Source organism: Dermochelys coriacea, chromosome 9, assembly GCF_009764565.3.
Source record: "Dermochelys coriacea isolate rDerCor1 chromosome 9, rDerCor1.pri.v4, whole genome shotgun sequence".
NCBI lineage: Eukaryota > Metazoa > Chordata > Testudines > Dermochelyidae > Dermochelys > Dermochelys coriacea.
The window spans coordinates 89,173,515-89,192,434 of NC_050076.1; the positions used below are offsets into that span (position 1 = coordinate 89,173,515).

The following is an 18,920-nucleotide window of genomic DNA, read 5'->3' on the forward strand; positions in this document are numbered from 1 at the left end:
AGGGCAACTTGTTTTGGGAGTCCGATTCTTCCTTATTTACTCAGGCAAAACTCCTGTAGGAACCAATGGGAATTTTGCAAGAAAAAGGATTTGCAGATTATTTAAACAGCAATTTCTCTGTGGTAATGTGTTTTTAAAATAATACAGAGAATAATTATTTTTAAACACATTTTCAATTTAAATCTTTCAGGGAATTTTCTCTGTTTTTTCTTACACAAATAGAAGAATCATGTCTGTTCAAATTTGGTGTCTCAAGGCTTGCTTACAGGGGAAATTAACTGGAATAATTATTGCAAAATAAGCTGTTTTGGAATATCTCCCTATGTGGACACTCTTGAATAAGAGTGGGGTTTTTTCCAATTTAGCTTAATTCACTTCCAAAGTTTATCCTGTAATAGCTGTTCCCATCAGTTTCCTCAAGAAGCCAAGTTCTTAGCTCTCAAGGAAATGGCTTCTTTTAGAAAGTAACTTGACGTTTTTGTCAAGATCCCTACCCTGCTTAGTTTACTTTTAGGGCATTCCACCATCATAAATCTGCTTTACCCAAACAAAGAATTCGCCCTGCCAAGAGGATCTTCAAGTGGTATAGATCCACCTTTGACTCCTCCATTCCTTGATGATGCAAACTGACTCCAAGAATGCAAAAATATCTTAAAGCTGCTTTTGAGTACCCACTCACTGACTGAGCTGTGACCATCTCAGCACCTGAGGTCTTGTTGCTAACTATTTACAGTTGCCCTTTGTTATTGACCCAACAACAAGACTACTCAGTTTGTTTTTCCAGCTGCTCTAGAAGAGATTTTTTAATATTTTTTGCTTAACCAAATAAGTAATTACCTTGCCCAAGGGCAGGCAACATTAGTGCAAGGAGTTTCATGTTCCAGATATGTCTATTTCATTATAGACTCTTCGGTTTTATAAACAGGGTCTGTGCTTCCCTTCCTCAGTGCATCATTATTTACTGAGTGTTTACAGTTCTCTGTTTGCTGTATCGAACAAAGAGGAGGTACCTGCACAGAAGGAGTTTATAATCTAAGGGCCCCCATTAAAGTCTATGGCAAAAATCTGACATTAAAAATAGAAAGAAAAGATGTCACTTTGGGAGGGTCAAGGATTTGATAGCTTGATCTTATTTCCTATGTATTAGCATACCTCTCAATCTAAGAGTGTTAGTAAATATGAACTATAAAATGAAGGAATTGAAGAAGATATTTGAAGATTTTTAGTGTACCTTATTATATTTGACTTCTCTATGCAGAATTTACTACATTTATATTTATTGGGCTGGATTTTCAGCCTTCCTTCTTGATATGCCAATAATTGTGTGTGCAATTTAGGTAATTTAGATGTCCAGGTAACTGATTAGTGGGAGTAGTCAGGCATTTAGATATTTAAGTGATCTAACCTGTGTTTACAAATCAGTATAGGTGCAAAACAATATACAAAAATAGAGACTCTTTTTAAGAAACTTAGCCCCATTTGTCCTACTTCACCTATGTGTAAGTTCCGAAGGGTGGAATAGTTTGCATTTAGTTCACAAGTTTGCTTCACTTGAATATGATGAGAGTTGCAAACAAGCACCAAGTAGAGAAGGCTTAGATTTTAAGCACTTTAAGTCAGGGACTGCATCTAGCTTTGTATTGGTGCACTGCCTAGCATAAAAGGAGCCACAGTCACGATCATAATCCTCATGAATTCATTTTAGTGTAACTATTAAATATAAGAATAATAAAGCATCTGAAAACATTAACACTAATAAAATGTATAGGATTCAAAAGCTGAAGAACTTTTACCAGAGGCCTTTTTACTATTGTAATAAAGAGGGTTATTAAAATTGGATAACGTTTCAGATTGTACAGGTCATTTCATACACTTTAGCAAGCACATATCTTCATAGGTATTAACAGACTATTCATTATAACAATATTGAGCTACTAGAAATTTAAACTACATATTTGTGAATCATACCTACTGGACTGACACATATTGGTTAGTGTTTTTCTTCTCCGATCTGTATTGGGATGGCGATAAGTCAAACCCTTATCGCTTAGTTTATGGGTTCTGTTCCCTCATGAAGATTGTGTGAGATACCATTCAGTATTAATAACTGGAGAGAAATGCCCATCCCCACTTAAGCATGTGCTTGAGTGCATTGCTCAATCTGGGCCTATACAGCCTTAAAATCAGCATTCCTTCCAGTTGATTAGACATTGTTCTCCCATGCTTTCTAGTAGCAAACCCTTTGGTTTCTTCTAAACATCATTCTATTTCCTGAATTTTTGTTTTATCCATTTTCAGATGGTTTGACAGACTGTGTAGACCCTGATTGCTGTCAGCAAAGCAATTGCTACGCAAGCCCTCTCTGCCAAGGATCACCTGATCCCCTTGACCTCATTCAGCACAGCCAGCCTCCTCTCTCTCAGCATCCTCCAAGGCTCTTTTATGATAGAATCAAGTTTCTTATTGGCAAGGAGAGCACTCATGTAATCCCAAGAGATGTCTTATTTGACAGCAGGTAAGTTTCATTTTTAATTAAAGTGGTCGGGACAGTGAAAACTGTATTGATAAATTATTTTAATAGAAAAAACATTGGTATCAAGGTTTTCTTGGAAATCTTTATTGACTTTTTCACATTAATAGTAATCTGAAAATAGTGGAACTGAAAACACATTCTTTGTTTGAGATTCCAGCAGTTTAAGACTTGCCCTCCAACATTACTGGCCCAGACCCCTAGAGTTACTCCATCTAGCGTATAAGACTATTTGCTATAGTAAACTATAATACCCTTTTTATAAGGGTGTAACTATCCTGGGAGGTAAACTGCTCTGCTGTATGTTTCCCTGAGAAACAATTTCGGGTGCAATTCTTGCTGGAATGTTGGAGATATACTGGAGAGCAGTGCTGGAGTCATATGAGCTCTCTTGAGTCAGCTTCATGTCCCAGTGGAGCTGTGACATAACATAGTGAACATCTTTTCTTTATTTAGGTGCTGAATTCTCCTTAGTCTCATTAGCAGTCATAGTCAGCAAATAGTAGTAGTAGAACATGCAGTTTGTCATTTTGCTCTGCAGGTTACCCTTTAATTGACCTATAAGTGGTGTGTGATCTCAAAATCAGAGTCATTTCTGTGTACTTGTGGGGTTATGCTGTTCTTTAAAGGAGAGGAATGTGTGAATAAGGAAGGGCAGACACTTGCTCAAAAGACACAATTACCTATACTTTCCTCTTAAAAAAGTCAGTAAATTTGAAATATAGAGGCACATAATTTTTTTTTATACTGCAGTTCATCCTGGGAAGCAGTAATTTATACACTGACAAAAACATCCACAAATCATCCCTATCATCTAACCACTACTCTTGGGCCTGCACATTAGATAATCCAAGTTGCATTAATAAACACACTAGTATTTTTTATTTTCACAAATGCAATAAATGGCACTTATGTTGTAGCCTAGATTTCATTCCTATCTTCACTTCAAACACATCCACAGAGGGAACAAATTCAGTGTGTTTTCTTTGACTTATTAATTTTTATTAATGTAAATATGTAAACAATCTTTATTGATCTAACATACTGTGACAGAGTCGGGCCGGATAACTACAGGAGAGTAATTTTTTTTTAATCCTATTGGGATCCGGGAAGTAGGCGGGCAAAGACCACAGGAGAGTAATAGAAGGCAGATATATTAGCCCCAGGTTAAGTAGGTCCCTTTTCCCTGAGTAAGGTAACAGGGAAGGTTCCAGATCAGGAACCTTCTGGAGACAATTAAGACAGACAGGCTGATTAGTACACCTGCAGCCAATCAAGAAGCTACTAGAATCAATTAAGGCAGGCTAATCAGGGCACCTGGGTTTAAAAATGAGCTCACTTAAGTTTGTGGTGTGCCTGTGAAGAGCTGGGAGCAAGAGGTGCTAGGAGCTGAGAGTGAGAACACATACTGTTGGAGGACTGAGGAGTACAAGCATTATCCAGACACCAGGAGGAAGGTCCTATTGTGAAGATAAAAAAGGTGTTGGGAGGAGGTCATGGGGAAGTAGCCCAGGGATTTGTAGCTGTCGCACAGCTGTTCCAGAAGGCACTCTAGACAGCTGCATTCCACAGGCCCCTGGGCTGGAACCCAGAGTAGAGGTCAGGCCTGGGTTCCCCCCCAAACCTCCCAACTCCTTGCAGACATAGGAGGAGTTGACCTGGACTGTGGGTTCCCGAAAACAGCCAAACTGAGGGCTGCCGTGAAGCTCCAAGGCGAGCAAATCCACCAATAAGCACAAGACCCACCAAGGTAGAGGAGGAACTTTGTCACAATACCTAAACATTTAATCACTATTAATAATGTGACAGGATGTTATAAATATGTAGAACAAAATACATGAAACTGCATAAAACCAATAACTGGCAGCACCAAGCCTTAAAGTGTAAATCACTAGTGAAACAGTGCAATTAGCTTATTATTTTATCTGAGTGCATAAGATGCACCAAATACATCATCTTTGGCTGCATGTATATTTAATACAGCATATTGCTGTTTAAAAGAAAAATCATAAATAATAATAACAACTAGCTCTTACATGTTACTCTTTTATCACCAGAGCTCAAAACTTCCTTCAGCAACATAAACCAGACACCTACCCATTTAATATCACCTGGAAGGCAAGTAGTCAAGTAACCTATACAGCATTCTGTGACATTGCAACTACTATCGGGAGGATTTTACAGAATCCTTTCAATATATTTTCATAGATTAAAAGGAACGGATCTTTTGGGGCTATCATTGATAGGATTTGACTTGGTCTTAAAAGCCTTTTTTGAGTATTTCAATTTTTGCCTTACTACCCAAAGTGCCTTTGGAGTTTGGAGAATAAAGATGTTTGACCTGTTTAGTTGGTCTGTCCTTGGAAGCTGATGGAATTAGAAAGGTTGCAGAGGTCTCTGAAGGACAGAATTGTTCCTCTGACAGACCACTGTATTGCTTGGTTGGCTTTTATAAATCTTTTGTCCTCTACTATCAAGATAGTGGCCCCTGGCATCTTCTACCCCAGATTCATCCTCAAAAGTCACCATGGTTTATGATGATCTGCAATAGTTGAAGCAGAAGAGGAAACTAACGGCAGAAGTGTTGAGATGAAGGTGATCAATTTGGCGTAAAGATTTTTTAAAATTCTTATGCTTTGAAGAGCTTCCACTGTAGCATCTGTAAAATCTCACCCAGTAGATGTGTTTTGGGTGGTGAATAACTTGGTCATGGCTAGCTCAGCTCAGTGGTTCCTACTGTTGTGAAGAAATTACTAGATTTCAGAGGATAGTGTTGAGCAATAGTGCTCTTATGTGGGATTCTGTAGAGTTCTATCTTGCCACCTTCCCCATTCAACAAGTATATGAGGACATTAAGAGGTTAGTGCAGAATCATGGTTTGCAGCATATTTAGTATGCACATGACCAGTATTACCTCTAATTTTTTCACACATGAATTTTGTTATGGGCACGAATATGGTGGGGGTGGGGCCAGGGCTGGGTTGGGGCCGGGGGAAGAGCGCCTCTCCCCAGCCACGGTAGGTCTGGGGCTGGGCTGGGGCCAGAGGGGAGAGGCATCTTTCCCCAAGGCAGCCTGAGCACCTGCGCAGCTCTTAATAAGCTGCTGTGTGGCACATGGCCGTGCAGTTTAGAGGGAACTTAGCTCATGACAACGGCTCAATGTTTTCATCTCTTCTGACTCAGATAGTGCAGTTTGATGCCTTACCCAGCCTCTGGTTGGGACTGGGGTGTGGACGAGAGCTGCCTCAATCCAGATAAAACCAAAGTTATGATGGTAGGCTGGGGAAAGCAACCAGAAAATATTGTCAAGATTATATCTACCCCTCAGACTGAAGTTGGTTGCCTGCTCTTTGTTATTCATGCAGGCGACTTTGGAGTCTTCGTAAATACCCAGTTAGTATTATATTATCCTGTTTCAGAAAGAGTCAGGACATGTTTTCTTTTCTATTTGCATCCAACTGGGAGGTGGGGTGTGTGGATCTTACCGCTATTTCATGCCTTTATCATTTCAATATTAGGCTGCTGCAATGCACTCAATTTGGGGTTAAGGGCTTGTCCACATGATGGGTTTATGTATTTTATGGGGTGTGATTTTTAAAGCGCACTAATGTGTTGTGCATTAATTACTTCATGCAGACCCTGCTGGTGTGCACTAAAGGTTCAGTAGTGCACTTAAAAGTAGTCGTTTCAAATAGAAATATGTTAAAGTGCATTGGCATGCTTTAGATCCCCCCCACCCCCATACAGCACATCACCCCACAGTCTAGACAACCTCTAAGTCAGAAATCCATTCAGAATCCAAAGTTTGTGTACAGTGTAGGAGCCTGCAGAACACCTTGCCGTATGTTACACCAAAGCTTTGAATTTCGTGTTGGCTGCCTTTAAATTTGAACATGTAGCTGCTACATATAAAAAGATGGGTCAAATTAATTCCTTGTCAATGGAATTGCATCTGCTGATACCAGAAATCGATTTGGCCTGTGATATTTAAAGAGTGTAGCATATGACAATATTTTATCAACCTCTACCCACAGGAGTTTAAAAAAATGCATACTGCTGGCAAGTTGCATACAAATTGCAAATTGCATACAAAAGAAGGTCCAATGCTTGGTCTTGAATTAATTACCCTCCAAAGGCTGCTTACAGTGACATTGTCAGCAGGAGGAAATTAATGTACCTTAGTGGCCTGTAGCTTAATTTCTGGGATTGAGGATTTTAATCAGAAATATAATACAATAAATTACATATTTTGGTAAAGTGACAAATGTGAATTCACTCAAGTTTTCCTGACAGAGTTCCACATCAGAGATTAATGTCACAGCCTGAGGTGCTCAGTTTAACACGGAAAACAAAAGACAAAATAACAAATCAGGGAGTGTGGAGTTGGGTGAAATGGTGATAGAATGGTAGAAATGTTTTTGTAAAACAGTCAAAGAATGCAGCTGGAATCATAAATACAGAAAGACCTAGAAATTTTAAATTAGAGATGTCAAATAAACTGCCTGATGGCCAAATGAGATCATCAGTTAAAAGTGGACTGATCCATGAAGAATTTACAAAGAAAGTCTACTTCTTGAAGGCTACCTGCAACCCATGGAATCTGTGCTTCCTCTCAAAAAAAGCAACTACTCCCTCTGGAGCTGGAGATTGACCAGTCTGCCAGAGGCCTAAAAACATTTTAAATGTATTTGAAAAAAACAAAAGCTGCAGCTTATCTGAAACATTTTTCTCCCTCGGTGCATGATGCAAAACAATGGACAGATTCTCCAGCTCCTCTCAAATAGCTAAGAAGTTGCTGTACTTGCCTTATAGTTAAAGTAACTGTGACACATTAGTTTAAAAGACTTAGTTCAAGATGTCATAATTGAAAATAAACAGTGGTATTAGAAAGACAGGCCTTACACAATTGGTTGTTATCTAACATAAGGAATAAAAAAATGTAGCCGAGATGTGTCTACAATAAAGTTAGACAGTGAGAGTAGACGAAGAAGGTGCAGCACACTCAGGGAGAATGGCGGGGGGGCAGGGGTAAGACTACTGTGTAATGGGGGAAGTAGTCAGAAGTAACCAGATCTCAGTCCAGCAGAAGGAGAGCAAATCAGGTGAATGGAAAGTGATATCACTTCAGGAAAGAGCTCCTGAAAGCTCTAAAAAAATAGAGGATAAGTGAGGCCCACTGCAAGTAGCAAGACCACTGGGGATCCAAGAACAAGTATTCCCTGCAAGCTTTCTGGGACGACCAGGCATTTTGAAAGGGGAGACAATCTGCCTGCTCAGTAGTTTTTCTCCAGAGCTCTCAAGTGTCAGTCAAAAGTAGTGTAAATGAACATGCTTGAATACGTGTGCTAAATGCAGAAATTAAAATTGATTTTGGACAGTTGCTGTTGGTTGAAGATTTACTGTAGATCTTGAGAATCCAAGAGACAGCTGAAGACTGCTCTCGACAGAAATGGATGTTAGAAAGACAGTAAATAATGAGGACAAATGTAGCAGTATACAGAAAAGCTTAGAACATTTAAAGTCTAATAGATTACAAAGAGAGTTCAATACAGATAAATGTAGAATAATGAGTTTTATGAGTCTTTATCACATACTGTAAATGTGTGTGGGTTATGAAATATGAGGAATAAAAAAAGTAAGAGCTGAAAGATAAGTATGAACATTATTTATGGATAATGAGGAGCAAAATAAATGAGCAGAGGAAAAGGAAGACAATGTATGGAATAATAAAGACTTTGATGAGTTGTTATCATGCAAATCTGTGTGCTCCATAAAATAAGAGGAGTAGAGTCAAAAGACAAGTCTGTGCAGATTGAAAAACAGAATGAACAAACAAACAGAGGAATATAAGAATAATGCACAGAATAATGATGACTCTTATGAGACTTTCTCAAGTTAACATGCTTAGTAAATAAAAGGATTGGAAAGGGAAAAGACAGTTCTATAGATGCCATAAAATATGAGAAAACAATAGAAACTAGTGGTTGCTATTTGAACAAAACCAAAATAATTGAGACTGGCATAGTCTGGTTAAATACACAGAAGGCCTGATTGTGATCTTTTATACCAGTGTAACAATTGACTTTAATGGTGCTACTCATGACTTTTGCCAGTGTGTGATCACAATCAGGCCCAGATTAATATATAAAACAAAAGAAAGGTGAAGTAAAATTCTGTTATGTATATTGAAAGAAAAACAAATTAATCTCTCTAACTGCGGATATTGCAACAACTTTCAAATCACTCTACACATTGACAAAGTAGAATCCATATTAGCTACTGTGGTGCGACACCATGAAAGGGTTAATTTGTAAAGCCACAGTCTCTCAGGTAACAACTTTATGCCCTCAGGATGTTGTCATCCCTGTGACCTCCTGCAGTGTGGAAGACTTCACATTCAAATCTTTTCTCCACATGAGGCAGAAGGGGAAATTGAACCAGGGTCTATAGCACCCTCAAAGAGTACCCTAACTACTTTGCTTTTCTCAAAATACCTGAAATCAAAAAAAAAGTCAGATCAAAATGCAACATTTAGTTACAATCCAACTCAGAAAATCTTGATTCGCTAAAATAATCAAAAAATTCTGCTTTCAATTCGACCCAAAATCCTTTTTTTTTTGGCCAGCAAAATATCCATTATTTGCCCAGCTCTACTCTACTCTATAGGGAATCTAAAACTCTACGTGTGGGGTTTAAAAGAGTGTATATTATGCTGACCTCTGTCCCTCGCTCCTACCCCAAAAAGTGATTCTGTGAAAGTGCCTTTCTGGGGTTCAATATTAGCTGTGTCTTCATATTAGTCCAGTTTACAGATAAACGGATTTTTTCCTCCAAACTGCCTGTTCTGTACTGGAATGTGAGAGTCACATTATATTCTTTCTTTTTACCAGCATCACTAGCAGTAAACTTGCTGCAGGCCAGTAGTAATAGCTACATACTATCAGCTAATTCTGTGTAACTCCATGCAGTGGCTAGTCAGGTTGATGCTGAAAAGTTACATATTCTAATGATATACTAGGAATTCATGGGAAAGTACAAAAAAAACGAGGAGTACTTGTGGCACCTTAGAGACTAACAAATTTATTTGGGCATAAGCTTTCGTGGGCTAAAACCCACTTCATCAGATGCATGCAATGGAAAATACAGTAGGAAGATATGCCACAACTACCCCTCATTTTTTTTTGCTGATACAGACTAACACAGCTACCACTCTGAAACCTGGCATCACGGGGAAGTATGTAAGTTCTGTACAGCAGTGCTATTTCAAATATCTGGGTAGTCATGCTGTGGGTCTATCCACATTTCTATTATAAATCCATAGTCACCACTTCTTAGCTGTTCAGTCTTTAACCTGCACTGAAGTGTTGCACAGTGTATGAAGTATGAACACTTTTTCATGTCCTCCACACCTGGTTTTTTTCATGTTAAATTCTACTTTTCTTATTGCAGATGTGCCTGTGTAATTCGAGGCCAGGTGATAGCATTCGATGGAACAGCGTTGGTAGGAGTGAATGTCAGTTTCCTACACCACAGTGATTATGGATACACCATCAGCCGACAGGATGGAAGGTGGGACATTTTCATCCCTGGCCTCTCATTAATTGAGATTGTTAGTCTAAGGACCACATGCCACCTTGCGTCTATGCACAAAATTTCCATTGACATCACTTTTTACTTTGTAGATTAAGGGCAGTATCTGGTCCTCCATTCAGGCAGCACATGCGATTAGAGTTTTCTGTGATAGGGTGTCCAGTTGAAGGAAAGGAAGCATGAAGACAGTGAAAACCCATGAACCCTAAATAATAACAAAAATATTTTGGAGACCTTCAAACACATAGGACAATAAGAATGGCCATAGAAGCCAATGGTCCATCTGGCCCAATATCCTGTCTCTGATAGTGGCCAATGCTATATGCTTCAGAGGGAATGAACAGAGCAAGGCAATTTGAGTGATCTGTCCCCATTCATCCAGTCCCAACTTCTGGCAGTAAGAGGTTGGGTGAACCTGGAGCATGGGGTTCCATCCCTGATCATCTTGGCTAATAGCCATTGAGAGACCTGTTCTCCAGGAACTTAGCTAATTCTTGTTTGAACCCAGTTCTACTTTTGGCCTTCACAGCATCCCATGGCAGTGAGTTCCCCAGGTTGACTTCATTCCATGAAAAGTACTTCCTCGTGTTTGTTTTAAACCTGTTGACTATTAATTTAATCAGGTGACCCCTAGTTCTTGTGTTGTATGAAGAGATAAAAACCACTTCTCTTCTCACTTTCTCCATACTATTCACAGTTTTATAGACCTCTATCATATCTCCCCTTAGTCATCTCTTTTCTAAGGTGAACAGTCCCAATTTTTTTAATCTGTCCTCATATGGAAACTATTCCATACTCCAATCATTTTTGTTGCCCTTCTCTGCATCTTTACTGAGATGGGGTGAATAGTACTGCACATGGTATCAAAGTGTGGACAGACCAGGGATTTATATACTGGCATTATTATATTTCTATCTTATTATTTATCCCTTTCCTAGTAGTCCCTAACATTAGTTTTTTTGACTGTTGCTGCACACTGGGCAGAGGTTTTCAGCTAACTCTCCCTAGTGACTCCAAGGTATCCTTCTTGAGTGGTAACAGCTAATTTAGCCCCCATCGTTTTGTGTGTATAGTTGAGATTGTTTTTCTAGTGTGCATTATTTTGCATTCGTCAGCATTGAATTTCATCTGCTATTTTGTCACCCACCCTCCAAATTTAGTGAGTTTTTTTGTAACTCTGCAATCAGCTTTGGACTTAACTATCTTGAGTAATTTTGTATCGTATGCAAATTTTGCCACCTAATTGTTCACCCCCTTTTCTTGATTAGATCCGGAACGCATGGGATCAGAATGTGACAGTATTAATGTTAGATTTCAGTACTTCTATATTTTGAAGCTGTGCATATTACCAAGCTCCTTGATATCTCTGACCTGGGGTTTTCCATAGTTGAAATTACACAGGATCCCACTAGTTTTGCCTCCTTCACTCCTATCTTATGGTGAGGAGGTCAGAGAATGGCTTCTTCTGAAGCCTTAAAGATCACTCCTTTAGCTGACTGATGGTAGCACAGCAACACAAATTTAAAATAGGGATCTTCCCCAAGGCTAGAGAATGGCAAAACAGCTACTCTGCAGCCATTATTGCAACATTATGGCTCCAACAGTATCCGCTTGTCCCTGTGCCCACTTGTGCAGGTCAAACTCCTCCTGCCTCATGTCTTCCACATGGTATACAGAGAACCCCTGGTAGAATGAGCTGAGTTCAGTATTGCACAAGAGATATGTTCCCTGTATCCTGCCCTAAGGACAAGGCCAGTTCCATTGCATTTAGGGACCTCCACTTGCAGGTGTGGAGCCATGATTTCCCCCAGAATTTTTGGCTAAATTCGGGAGTTTGGCTGTTTGAAGACTTTATGGTCATTGACCACATTGTAAAACTTATCTTCTAAAAGGGTAAAGAAGTAACCCTTTGCTGTTTCCAAGATTTGTATGTAACATAGCTTATTTACAATAGTGAAGAGAGTAATTTTATTTACCTTATTTTCTTGATTTTAAAATTGCAGTGTTGTAAGTTACTAATTATCATTTTTTATTTACACTACTCCTGACAGAGTTGTTGCATTAAAATATGTTACCTATGTTTTACTCTGAGGATAATCTGTGTCATTTGGGATATGTGATGAGATATGCATAATTAAGTCTGACTTCTTATCACAGTTTGTTACCATCAAAGGCCTCCATAATATATGCATTCAATAATACAGTGAGTGAAATATCTATTTACATTACCTTATATTACCTGGCTGTAGATGTCAGAATCTTGGAAAACTGAGATACTATGTACCTTGCTTTCTGTCTCTCACTGTCTTCGGGTGCAAATCTGCACAGGGTTATTCACAGTTGCTCCTTGAGTATATCCTGTAGTAGCCTGCCGTTGTACCACATCCAGGAGCTGATTCAGTTCTTACTGAAATTAATGGGAAGCTTTCCCAAAATGTCCACACATTGAATAGTAGGGCTGCAATCCCATGTTTCTTGAGCATACCCCACCTCTTCATCTTACTACTCGCAGAACAGGAAAAAAGGGTATGTTGGAGAATGAGGTGATTGTGAGGCCCCAAGTCAGCTACTTCACATGCTGGACACACATAATCTGAGTAGCAGTCATTTTGTGGTTCAGGAGTTTCTTCACATACAGGCCAGGAGTAATTGGTTCCACACAGTTGTTAAATGTGAGTGCTTTTAGTAGGTAAACACTGGAGGAAGAGTGAACAAATTGTAGTGAAGTATCTCACCTTGCATGTGATGAATGCTTGGAGTAGGGATATAGAGCGAAAGCACCACCTGGCCTCCCAGTTGGAATTAGAAAGATAATATTGGAGTTGTTTCACATAGCAAATTAATAGTTAGAGTGGGGTTCCATATGGGATTTTTGGTAGTCATTTGCTGCAAGCTTTGTTAATGTTGTAAAGGAAACTATAAGACAATGTGTTTTGTTTTGTCTCTTCAGTTTTGACCTTGTGGCTATTGGAGGTATCTCTATCACCCTGGTCTTTGACAGATCTCCTTTCATTTCTGAGAAAAGGACACTTTGGTTGCCTTGGAATAGGTTTATTGTAGTAGAAAAAGTTGTCATGCAAAGAACAGAGTTGGACCCACCATCTTGTGACATCACTAGCTTTATCAGCCCAAATCCAATTGTACTCCCTTCACCTCTGACAACATTTGGAGGATCCTGTCCAGAGAGGGGAACAGTCATTCCAGAGCTGCAGGTAAAAAAGAGATTTTCAAATTAACAGAATGTGTTATTGTAGAAAAAAATGCTATTTGAAGACAGTAAGAATTTTTTTCTGATCTCTATTTATACCCTTTGTTAATGAAACCTACATTGTTATTTGATAATATTAAGTATACATTTCTAGCATAAAAACATATATTTTATTACAAAATGTAAATTATGTTGATTTTAATTACCGTCCACTACATTTTCAAAATGATCTGAACCTGGCCATTAAATATACATTCACAATTTTTCACATCCACATATTGGTATGCAAAGGTTTTAGTCCAAGCAATAGCTTATGCAAAATATAAAATTTGGGTGCACAAATAGCATAGTAAATTAGATTCCTGATCTGCCTGCATAAACATGATTGCACATGCAAATCAGAGATTTTATGTATAAAACTGTTAGATATGAAATGTTTCTGGTGCAGTTTTAGTAGTGGAAGTAGTAATACTTAACATTTAACACATGCAGTAATATTCCAGTCAGGTTGAAGTCAATGGGAGTTTTGCCGTTGATTTCAGTGGAGCCAGGATTTCAACCTACTATTTAGAAAGCTTCATACAGGTTTGGAAAAATCTAGATCCCACTGAAGTGAATGATCATTTTATAAGTTTAATGGTTACATGTTCAGACCCAGAAGTTCAGAGGCACAGGATAGGGTTAGTATTTGATGGACATCAGTAAATGCCTGATTGTCTTCCTCTCATTCCTGGAAGTCCTGAAAGTGCTGCTGTAAAAAGGACACTGGAATACACTGATTACTTACTGCTGTGATGATGTTCCCTTCCCAGGGCTGTACTTCTGGGAATGACATCAACGCAAGGTTATTCAGTGCTATAGATATTTTGGAGGTTATCTGTGGGTATAAATATTTTCCATCCAACTTTTTCTGTATTAAAAAATTGCATTGCTCCCTAAAAAGGACCTCATTAATTTCTTTATTAGATAGAAAACCCTTCTAGTTGAATTCTGTCACTTTCGCCTATAAATAACAATAAAACATCATACTATCTCAGCCTTCTAGTGGCTGTGCTGTGGCTGTATAGTTACATTCCTGTCTCCACTGAATAGAATGGGATAAACTAATGGGCACAGGTTAAAAAGAATTGATACAAGGTAGTAAAAGAACTGTGTCACACCCTTCCACATGAGAGATTCCAGTGCTTTTTTTACTAACCAAGTACCTGAATTGCTAGATACAGTTGTCACATGTCAGGGTGCAACCCAAATAAGTGAGAAGTTGTGTTATCACTTGTCCTCTAACCCTGAGTGCCTTAAAATGCTCTACTGCTGCAGCTTCCTGTCTGGACGCTCCCAGCCAGCATACAAGCTTGCTCTGGGTAACTGTATGATAAGCGGCCCTGGTTCTGACTCCAGCAGCCTGCTTGTTACATCATAGCCACACTTAGGTCTCCACCAGACTTAGTTACTACCAGCCAAGTGACCCCAACATACCCCCAGACCTGAATTTCCCCAAAACCATCTGCCTTGAAATGTCCAGCCCTCTACTGGAACATTTAGGGAACTAATATGGTCTGTTGCTCTTTAAAGAGACAAAAACACAGCAGTGTGTTGCTTTAACTGGAGTTAACAATCCCTTCAATTCAGACACAGTACTGGGATGGTTTAGATTAAAAGTAAAACAAGTTTATTAACAAAGAGAGAGGTCAAATGTAAGGGATAAAGTCAGAAATAGTTACGTGCAAACAAAAGTGAAAAACTCTTTATAGGGACTAAAACTTAGTAAAACTACAATCTTGGTCCAAGGTCAGATTCTTAACACTTCTCCTACCAGCAAAATAGCTGACCACTCTCTTGGTCAGGATCTTCCACAAAGTCCAAACTTCTTGGTTTCTTTGTAAACTTAGGTAGAAGATCACTTGGGGTTCTTTGCGCCTCTCTTCTATAGTCCAGAGAACTTTTGAAATACATTCTTCTCAAAGTCCAATGCCCCAGCTGTGAGGAAAGATGCTATTGAGTCTGATGGAGAAGGTTCCATGCTGGTTTTTTCCTCGCTAGTGCTTTCTACAATTCAAGTTAATCTATCCCTTCAGTCTCTGATATGCCAATGAATGGCCACTTGACTGCGATTACCAGTTGTCTGTGATTGCGTTTTCTGGATGGAGGCATCAGTCTTTCCTTTGTCTGGAAAAACCTGTTTACCCACTCTCCAGATTTTAGTCCCATATTTCTTTCCAATTTTTATGGTCTTTTGGGTGTTTGCCATACATATACCACACAAGAATATTAATGATCAGTGTGTTGTTGGTTTTCCAATGATACCTTACTCAATACCTATTAGATAGAGATTCTGACAAAAGTGAATTGGGCTACCCTGAACTGGTCAGACCAGCAGAAACTCACTACCTGATACCAATAAGCCTCTTGCCCCTGGGCATTGGGATGCTGTTAGGGTCACAACAGTATATTCACTGAGTAACTGCTCCTAATCCCCTCGTTTGGGATAGAAGAAAGCGAAATACTAAAATGTACTTTATATGAATATCTATTACTAGTCCCCTGTTTTAGAGGAAGGAAAGTTTAGAACCTACTGATGTCAGATGCATGACAGAAGAGGCAGCTGGGATGTCAGCAGGAAGGACAGGGAATAATCAAGGGATCAGGAATTCCCTGCCAACAGCACATTTCATATATTGAAACTACAAGTGCTGGCAGACCTCCAATGTACTGCAGTATTTCTGTGACAGTGTTGTTATAGCTGTACAATAATAGAAGGTGTTTGAAACTGAAACAATTTGTTATTAAAGAAACAAAAAGTGAACTGGAATAACCGGGAATAATAAACAAAGCACCATTTGTATTTTTCCAGATTGTGTTGATTTAATATTGTGGCAGACTGGCTCATTAGTAAGGATTGTGATGCTGAGGAAGGCATGGCTCCTTCCTGAGGTCCCTCTAAGATGGATCAGCCAACCCAGGGTAGTGCCTTAAAGACACAATATGGTCCAAGATGAGTTTAAAATATGTATTTATTTAATTATCATTAGGTCCAAAAATTAATTAACCAAATGAGATATCCTCTCCAAAGCAACCTGCAATTCTAGGACAACTGAGTTTAGTGGATTTAGACGAGATTAGTACTCAAGGGAATAACTGTCATCACAAATTTGACCAAAAACTTAAGGCAAAAGTAATATTGTGTGCAAACGTTAGAGACAAAGAAGAATTAGAAAAGAGATGGGGCCTCCTTAACAAAGTATAGACAAATTACCTGTTTTCCACCTGTGTGATCTTTCAGATACTGTGCAGCTTTTGATGATGCTGAAGATCTTGCATTATTCCTGACCACAATATGCCTGGCAGAGGCAGGGCACGGGTCTAGGAAGTCAGTTTTCAGTGGTGCCTAGGTTTCTTAGAAAACATCATGATTTGGCTTTGCCCTTTTCCTAGGCATGAATATCATTAATAACAGTGTGTACAACTGTTGGGTTCTTCTAGGTGGTCCAGGAGGAAATCCCAATTCCTTCTAGCTTTGTGAAGCTCAATTACCTCAGCAGTCGAACCCCTGGATATAAAACCTTGCTCCGCATTATTTTGACACATGCAGCCATCCCTCCTGGAATGATGAAAGTACATCTTTCAGTTGCTGTTGAAGGGCGGCTAGTTCAGAAATGGTTTCCTGCTGCTACAAACCTGGTCTACACTTTTGCCTGGAACAAGACAGACATTTATGGACAAAAGGTGTCTGGTCTGGTAGAGGCAACAGGTATGTTGAGATATGTTCAGTGTAATTAGTAGTAGTAATACATTTGAAAGTAAAATACTGTTTATGCTTCTGATATATAGTGTATCTAAATTAATTGCAGCTTTAGCCAATTAGAATGTGATTATCTAGGAAGCATTTGTTTTCTAATTCCTCACGTTTCTCTTTTTAAAGCCACATTTTTGGGGTTTTTTGGGGGGCATCTCTAATTCAAAAGTCTCTTTCTCCTGTCTCATAATGGTTACATACTAGTGGTTACCTATTTAGCTATCCCTGTGTTTGGAATGTACTTTCTCACTGTGACCTTCAGTGTGTCATTGCCTCTGTCATTTTTTTTTTGGCAGTGACTTTTAAAATGTCATTTCCAGTTAGAATTTACTAAATGCTAACTTTTAGGTATATTTGCTTATTATATTTGATGTCTGAAGCTGTTAACTTCTTGACTTGTTATTTCAAAAGGTGTACATAGAAATCATCCATACTTTTTGGGGTCCTTTTAGTTTTTTAGATTTTAAAGTAGTGGTCCCTGATTTGTGACTGAATGCTTATATGTGAAAATACTATAATTGAAGTAAAATGCATTTAATGTATCCAAAATATTTTCACATGAATTTTGCTATTTGATCTTGAATGTTTTTTATTATTTTTAATCAAGGATGGTGTATTGTGTTTAATGACTTGCTATTGCAAACACCTCCTATCAGTGTATTTACTATTCCGTTAGTGCTTACTCTTGTGAGTAGTCCCATTGAATTCAGCGGGATTTCAGTAGGTTTTGAAGTCTGTGGAGCTACTCACAATGATAAGTGTTTGCAGGATCAGACTCTAAAATATTAAAATAATTAGGGGCCATATTCTGCCACTTACAGTGAGTAATATCTTGCTCCATAAGTAGTCTCATTGACATCTGTAAAGGATAATACTATGACTATCCACTCTTTCAAATGTGTGTTCAAAAGTGGACAAATACTATCTTAGGGAAACATTATTCACACTGTACAGCCGATGTAGAAATCTACCATAGAGTAAAGTCTTATTCAATGTGAGTAGAAGTGGCAGAATCTGTCCCCAACTGCTTATACAATATAGATTCCTATATCAACTTGTATAACAAAGAATGGAATTAAGTGAGTTGAGATTTCTCTTCTGAGTTATAACCTATTTGTTCATTTTTCCATATGTACATATAATATAATAGACAGCAACAATATTATGGAATTTTGTTGTTATAAAATGTAGGATGTCTGAAAATGACATGAAATAGCAGTAAATATGTTAATACTATAAATATAGTACAGAACAGTTAAATCCCTTCCAGATTATTTGAAATCCAGTAATCATGAAGTCCACCCTTGTCCAACATATTTCTAGACTTTAAATCAAATAACTATGTTAGAGATTTCAGAAAAAGGTACATTGAGTTGCTAAATCCTAAAATGAATTCTAGCAAGGCATTTATCAAGGGAAATGAGAATAAAACCAGTCCATGAAACACTATAAAATAATGCCTATTTATTTATTTATTTGCAGTTCAATGTCTGATTTCATTTAAAGTTTATTTTAATTATGCTTCTTGCAACACAGAAGCAAGAATCTTTATATGTAAGTGCATTGTTAACTTGGTTTGTAAGATTCCGCTAAAGCCTTATTTAATTTGACAGATCGGAGTAGTCTGGGACCCTCATCTGCATTCATTATGTGAATTTTGTCAAAATAATTCCCTGTGTTGGTGTATTACCAATATTTAATAATACATTCTGCTCAGACTTCATTTTAATTACATTAAATTACAGCAGATTGAAGTCCTATAAGCTCAAGAATATAACCATCTGCATTTAATATTATAA

The 18,920-nt window shown here is 38.3% G+C and overlaps 1 protein-coding gene across 10 annotated transcripts in view; it reads left to right on the forward strand.

Moving 5' to 3' along the window:
* The window catches only part of TENM1 (teneurin transmembrane protein 1), a 490,191-nt gene that overhangs the window by 359,066 nt on the left and 112,205 nt on the right, over positions 1-18,920 (forward strand). For all 10 annotated transcript variants that reach the window (XM_043493115.1, XM_043493120.1, XM_043493113.1 and 7 more), the window contains 4 exons: positions 2,299-2,515; positions 9,980-10,099; positions 13,071-13,332; positions 16,809-17,076. In XM_043493115.1, coding sequence (XP_043349050.1) covers positions 2,299-2,515; positions 9,980-10,099; positions 13,071-13,332; positions 16,809-17,076 — 867 coding nt within the window. The remainder of the gene's footprint in view (positions 1-2,298; positions 2,516-9,979; positions 10,100-13,070; positions 13,333-16,808; positions 17,077-18,920) is intronic.